The 7,453-nt window shown below is 38.4% G+C and overlaps 1 protein-coding gene across 1 annotated transcript in view; it reads left to right on the top strand.

The window, feature by feature from the left end:
- Nucleotides 1-460: 460 nt before the first annotated feature.
- Nucleotides 461-7,453, top strand: part of LOC132096017 (CUGBP Elav-like family member 5) — a 162,550-nt gene continuing 155,557 nt past the window's right edge. The window contains exon 1 of the mRNA XM_059501129.1: nt 461-984. Within this exon, the coding sequence (XP_059357112.1) occupies nt 630-984 (355 nt within the window). The 5' untranslated portion in view covers nt 461-629. The remainder of the gene's footprint in view (nt 985-7,453) is intronic.

Genomic DNA, 7,453 nt, shown 5'->3' with positions numbered 1-7,453 from the left:
TTTCTGATGTTGTGCAATGCAAACCTGCATGATCGTGCAGTTTTGTAATGTGGTCTTTGAAAGTCAGCTGGTTAATAAAGATTGCAGCAAGTCAAGATTCCTTACCAAACATGATGAGGCAATCGATTAACTTAGCGGGAATCTGAAGTGATGCTGTAGAGTCGGAGTGGCAGGGAAGAAGAGAAGCAATGGCAGGAGGAACCATGCACCAGTGATGTAGTGTATATGGAGAAGAGGAGGGATCCTAGAACTGATCCCTGAGGAACCTCACTGACCAGTTGATGTGTTTTATTTTCTATTTTATTTAATATTTTGGACACACACGTGATTTTTTCGAATTGTAAATACATCAAATATTATTTTTCAAGAAAATACTGTTTCAAGAAAATCTGTCTGTGTAGTAGGGTAGTTGCCTATTGGTCGGCAGGTGGCGCCACTGGCCCGCGCATTTGAGTCGTGACCGCGCACGGCTCTCATCTCCTCCTCCCGTCAGGTGCGGGGGGCGCGAGCGTAGCATGTGTCGAATAGATTGCGAGCGTCGCGTTTCCAGCTGAGCGCGTACTCTCTCCCGGCGCGTGTGCGTGCGTGTGTATGTTGTTATTATTATCGCACTCTCCGCTGCGCGCAGAATGGCTAGATTCACCCAGACTGAAGCGAGGAGGCAGCAGCATCCTCAGCCTGCCCACGCCAGCCTGCTCCTCTCTGGACCGGGGGCGGTACCGAGCCAGGCAGCGGCACCACTGCTCCTCATCCCGCACCAGCCCCAGTACGCGCACATCACCTTCCCCAAACCCATGAACGGCTCAGAGCCCATCTCCATCCACCCCGACAACGGCACCATGAAAGACCAGGATGCCATCAAGCTCTTTATAGGACAGATCCCGCGCAACCTGGAGGAGAAGGACCTCAAACCTCTTTTCGAACAGTTTGGAAAGATCCACGAACTGACTGTCCTCAAGGACCGTTATACAGGCATGCACAAAGGTAAAGATGCTTTTGAATGGCTGGTTAGGGCTTGGGCTAAAAATACGTTGCCTCGTTATTGTTCACGGCTGCTTGCTTCTAAACATTAATTTCTTCTGTTGCGCTTTTATTTATTCGTTACGCACAGAGCGTGGTCTTATTTTGCTCTAATTCTGGTCTCTCCTATACCACGGCCAGCACGATTACAAGCGATTGACATCTGACAGCATGCGTTGATTGAATTCAAGCCAAAGTCCTTTTAAGAGTAACATAGTCTGTTTTTCATGGAATGCACAAATGCATTGTAGTTTTGCACATTGGTATTTATGACTTTACAAAGATAAGATTACATGCACGTTTGTTCTTTACACACTGTGCATAGCCCAGTTCTTATATTTTCACTTATTGCGTTCCCTTATGCAATATTAAAGCACACTGGATATGGGTTCAACAGATTTTCATCATTGCATAATAGAGATGTCAGTCTAATCCACCTCTCAATTTTAAAGTATGAAAGAAAATTTTCAATGTTTACTGTAAATATAAAAATCTAACTTCTGTTGCACATAGATCTATTCATCATGTACACTGTGTATTCTCATCCTCTCATTTCCCTCCCTCACACTGTTTTTAAGCACAGTCAGTACTATTGCAACTAATTTCCATCAGTACATACTGTCAGATACCATTCAAACCTACCTCTGTCAATCTTTTTCAAATAACATGGTCTATTTCTCATTTAGTACTCTGATCCATTGTATGTTTGTGCTGGCTCACCCTGTGCACCCGATTAGCATTTATTTAAATATTTTTTTACTTAAAATATAAGCATCAAATTTGTTCTGTTGCATTATACACCTTATATTGAACCACATTATATTGAACCACACTCAGTATGATTGCATCTGATTTCCATCAATGCATGCTGTCAGATGTCATTCAGACCCATCTGATGTTGTCAGATCTCTCGTTCTATTTCTCTTGCGTTGTGCTTTTCTGCTTCATGACATTAAAAAGGATACTAGATGTACCGTGTTCACTCCCACTTATGTATCACCTCGTATTTTTGTGTGTGATCTCAGAAGTAGGGCAGCCCCGCTTTGCGCACAGATGATGCATACTAAGAGCTCCCAATGCACGACGTGCATCTTCATTATGTCAAATTAAAGATTTGGTGTGTGGTTTCTCATTCACAGCAAAATGTGAACCTTACATTACGTGCTAATTTATGCATTTAAAGAAATCATGAACCCACTAAAGGTTCAGTATTTCTTTGTTTGGCATTTGAGTGCTTTATTTGAGCAAGAATGCATATTTTTTTTCTTCCATATTCACAACCAAAATTTCATATCACATTTTTCAAAAAAGGCCAATTTCATCAAATTGCATAATAGTTCTACACAAAAATAAATAAAAAAATGTGTAAATTTGTTGTAAAAATAAAGGTCCTTTATTGGCATCGATGGGTCCATAAAGAACATCCATGGAAACTTTCCAATGCACAAAAGGTTCTTTTGATTTTTTTTTTATTTTGTTTACAATAAGAAAATAATGGTTCTTTTAAGAATTGTTCACTGAATGGTTCTTTGGTGAACCAAAAATGTTTTTTTTTTCAAAACCCAATCTTAATTGTATTATACAGTATTAATATATATTCGTAAATATTTGTAAGTAATTAGTAAAAGAGCTGATATTCCTGGATTTCTCTTTAGTCTTTAGGCAGGTCATCTTACTTGACTGAAGCTCTAGTTTGATTTGAGAGCAGCGCTAGAGAGATGTAATACATTTCATATGCATTTTAAACAGGCAGATTCTTGCCCAGGTTTTCTGTGATTATTTCATTTATTAGTGAAAGAAAACTTAGTCGTCTAATTCATTAAAAACGTCATGTTAATTGAACTTGAAAACCCATTTAAAGCTACACACTCCTCTGTGAGTATCTGCGTCCCCCCCTTTTCTGCTCAAAATATTCCCTCTTTCTGTCACGCTCAGAGGCACACACATGCTCACGCACACACCGCGCAAATGAATAATGGTCTATGCCCATAGGAGGGTGCGTGAGGGAGGATGAATCAGCGTAGGAGGCCTGTCACACTCACAAATGCACTCACACACACACACACACACACACACACACACACACACACACACACACACACACACACACACACACACACACACACACAACACTCTGTTGACTGCTGTCTCAGTGGGACGTTATTAGTACAGTGCTGTTAGATTATCATTTACATTGACATTAAATTACTGCTATGAAATGTGCTCTATGAGTTTGCAAGTCCTGCCACAATAGGCCGAGGGTGAAATCGATGGAAAACAGCATTAGATGCACATTTCAATTAGTCTTTTTCACAGCACTGCTAAAAGAATAGCAAAAGCCAGCCTAATGTGGCTCACTGGCTTTAGTTGGTTTATGATGGTCTCCCAACCTGACCAGCTGACAAGTCAAGACACATTAGTTTATATATATCGCTTTATACTACAATACAGATCATATCAAATCATCTTCACAGTAATAAACATACAAATAATGGTGTTAATGTTGCAAAGTTTGTCAGTCATTATGAAATGAATACAGTTTCAGCTGTAAAGCAGATTTAAAAAGACAACAGTGTTATAATTCAACTCAATTTCATTCATTGTAGATTCAGTTCAACATCTGTGAATGTAGCAAAGTTAATAGTTATGAAGCAAACACAGCTCTACAGAAGTTAATAGTATGATTACTCCGCTCAGTTCAGTGTTGATTCAGTTTAGTTTAGTTCAGTTTACTCACCAAAATAAATACAACACTCTAAAAAATGCTGGGTTGTTTCAACCCAACTTTGTGTCAAATACACAAAGGGGAAGTCGTGGCCTAATGGTTAGAGAGTCGGACTCCCAATCGAAAGGTTGTGAGTTTGAGTCCCAGGCCGGCAGGAATTGTGGGTGGGGGGAGTGCATGTACAGTTCTCTCTCCACCTTCAATACCACAACTTAGGTGCCCTTGAGCAAGGCATCGAACCCCCAACTGCTCCCCGGGCGCCGCAGCATAAAAGGCTGCCCACTGCTCCGGGTGTGTGTTCACAGTGTGTGTGTGTGTGTGTGTTCACTGCTCTGTGTGTGTGCATTTCGGAGCACAAATTCTGAGTATGGGTCACCATACTTGGCTGAATGTCACGTCACACTTTACAGACTAACCCAGACTAACCCAAATTTTCGGTTCAAAATGTAATTGAAAACATTAACCCTACAGCGGGGTTAGTCCATATTTGACCCAAAGTTGGGTTGAAACAACCCAGCATATTCAGTATGTTTTAAACCTCCAAGTGTGTAAAATATCTCTAAAACCAACCAACCAAACAGACCAGTCTAGTCATTTTCAGTAGGTGGATTGGTAGACCAACTAACCTCTTTAGGCTGTTTAAGATGATTTATTTTTATACATAGGCAGCATACTAAGGCATAATATGCATAAAAAGCTTGTTATAAATGAATCATGAATATTACTATCCATGATCCTTTATATTGTTGCCTATAGGTATGGTTATGTTGCTTCTAAGATACTTACTTTGGCCAAATTTTAGGCCAGCATCACATGTGCCCTTCAAGGCAATCTCAAAATGCACAGCAACAAACGATCCGAGGATGGCAGACCATAAAATAGGTCAGTGTGCAATTATAAAGACCTGTTTTACACCATATTTGTTTGTTTTATGCATATTTATGCTAACCGGATTATAATTTTGTTAGCTAAGCAACAGCGAACTCTATCAAAATCAACTCGTTATAAGAAGAGAGCCACAGTGGTAAACATTAATCATCACAAGCAGCATGTTTACAGGCTTCCCTTTGACCTGCACTCACATGCACACGTTTAATCAGGGTTGTCAATAAATGCCTGGATCGTGCCGTGAGAGTAGGTGCGTGAAAGCTTGTTATTCAGACTAACGTCGGCACTCAGTGACAGCGCAAAGAGAGGAGCGAGGTGAAGCATTGAGGTAATTACTGTTTAGCATGATGTCAGATTATGAAAGAGGTTATAGGGAATATTGGTTTTTTTTGAGAAGGGAATTGTGGGTAATGAACCTGGACTGCATGCTGTAGACCTTCAGGCTGTACTATGAAGTATAATAGTCACTCTGTGCCTATCTATTTTATAGTACAGTAACTTTTACATGCATTTGAAAGTACGTCTCATTCTTCAAAATGTGAAATACATTGTTAAAAACAAAAGGTTCTTCAGTGGTTGAAGACTCTTCTTATCAAGAACCGTTTTTAGCTTTTGGATTTTCAAGTCATGGTTAAAAAGCTCTTGATGGTCCATCATAAGTCCTTCAGACCTTCAAATGTTTTTTGGACTCTTTAAAGCACCAGCAGATGGTTTTCTAAAGAACTAGAGGATAAAAAGTAAAAAAAACAAGTTTTTTCCTTTATTTTTAGGTGTAATCCTTTCTCTGTTATTATGGCGAGCTTACGCTTTGAGCTCTCAGATCGAGGAAGAAGTCTTTATTAGTGCATGTGAAGGCTTCTTTATAAGAGCGTTCACATCATCTAGTATCTACTGTGACAGTAAGTTGTTTTTACTTGATTGCCACATGAAAATTGCTGCATATAGTGTCATCAATTGGACCAAATACTTTTTTGCATTGAATATCTTATGATGATTGCTATAATGTGATGATTCTCTGCATGTGCTTTTGATATTGTCAAAACATTTGATGTATTTAGATATGCTCATCTTACCCCCCAGAGCCACAATTGATCAAAAATGACACTTTACGGACACTACAAAGAATCATGAAAAACAAAATGTATCATGGTTTCCACAAAAATATGAATTGACTCAACTAATTTCAGCACTGATAATAATAGGAAATATTTCTTGAGCAGTAAATCAGCATATCAGAATGATATCTGAAGGGTCATGTGACACTAAAGACTGGAGTAATGATGCTGAAAACTCAGCTTTGATCACAGAAATAAATTACATTTTAAAATATATTAAAATAGAAAACAGCTATTTTAAATTGTAATAATATTTCAGAATATTACTGTATTTTTAATCAAAACAATGCAGCCTTGGTGAGCAGAATTTAGAGACTTATTTAGATCGGTAGAATATAATTGACTATTTTCATAGAACAGTGAGATTAGTTTTCTTTTCTGGCAGTTCCAGAATCGTTCCTTTTGAATATAAAAATATCATGAATTTCGAGTAAATTAATTTGTTTAATTACAGCGTATATATGTGTACAAATGTGACTGGCCCTTAAGGTGATGTAAAAGAAGGTAGATCTTGGCTCTGAGAAATTATGTCACAATAACATTTTTAGACAGAAAAGCTATATATAAAAGGTAAAGTCATATAACATAATAGCTGATTAATGTAAGTGTAATGGAGGGTAGGAAGTCAGCCGTAATTGCATTTATTGCCTTTCTAACGTGTTGATACAAAAACCTGTGAGAGGTTCACATTTCTGAGCACATTTATGATCTCTGTGTGGACAGTTCATTATGCTTCAGACGAATAGTGAGATACAGTTGCTAATGTGTTGAATAACATGCAATTTTTTAAAAACACGTGTCTTATTGGAGTTTGCGAAAATTTGTGGTTGGTGATAAAGCATAGGTTTAAACCACAAACAATCTAGATTTTGGCTGATATATGTGGCACATTGTTTAAAATCCTCATCTAAATTTGTTCCAGTCCTAAGTCTGTTTTACGGTGAAGTCGTTCGGATGTAATGAAGTCATGTTGAGTTAAAACTCGCATAAATAATTGCCAATAGAGTCGTTTAATTCAGAAGTAACCTCAGAAAGGTTTCCCAGAAACTGTTTGACTTCCAGTGTTTTGTGTTTGCTGGGCTGAGATTTATTTTAGAAGAGAAAATAAAATTACTACAACGGAGAGATTTTAATATAATTTATAGCCCATAATCCAGTGCGGTCTGTTTTTGGAGCGTTTGGGGGCAAACAGAGGAGATAAAGCTGTTTTTATGGAGCTACAAAAACCTTTCCTTTACTCTCTTTTTATCTCCCTATCACTCCCTCTCCCTCTCTCATTCTTTCCTTCCAGCTTGTGATGAAATGTTATCAAAGGGGATTTTAATGGGAAATGATAAGGAGATGACTATCATTTTCTGCTCCCAGAATGTATTGATCTGAGCGTGATACAACACAGATACCAAATGCGCAGAATAACGCTGCCTGAATCTAATTATCTGACTCTATCTTAAATTAGCTGGCGTGTAATGCTCGGGTGTATAAAGCCAAATGCTGGGCTTCTTTCTGTAAGCGCTGTAGTTGTGCCATGCTGTCCTGGATGAACCCAATTATGACTTTTGATTTTGATTGCTGGTTTTTCTTAACGTTAACACGAAATTCCATTCGCAACCCATTTTACTTCAGTTGACATTAATAATTGGCTGAAACAGGATATTCACAGTTTTCAGAAAAATATGAAGCAGCACAACTATTTTCATAATAATAA

This window comes from Carassius carassius, chromosome 20, assembly GCF_963082965.1.
Source record: "Carassius carassius chromosome 20, fCarCar2.1, whole genome shotgun sequence".
Taxonomy (NCBI): Eukaryota; Metazoa; Chordata; class Actinopteri; order Cypriniformes; family Cyprinidae; genus Carassius; species Carassius carassius.
This window is presented reverse-complemented; position numbering and strand designations above follow the sequence as displayed.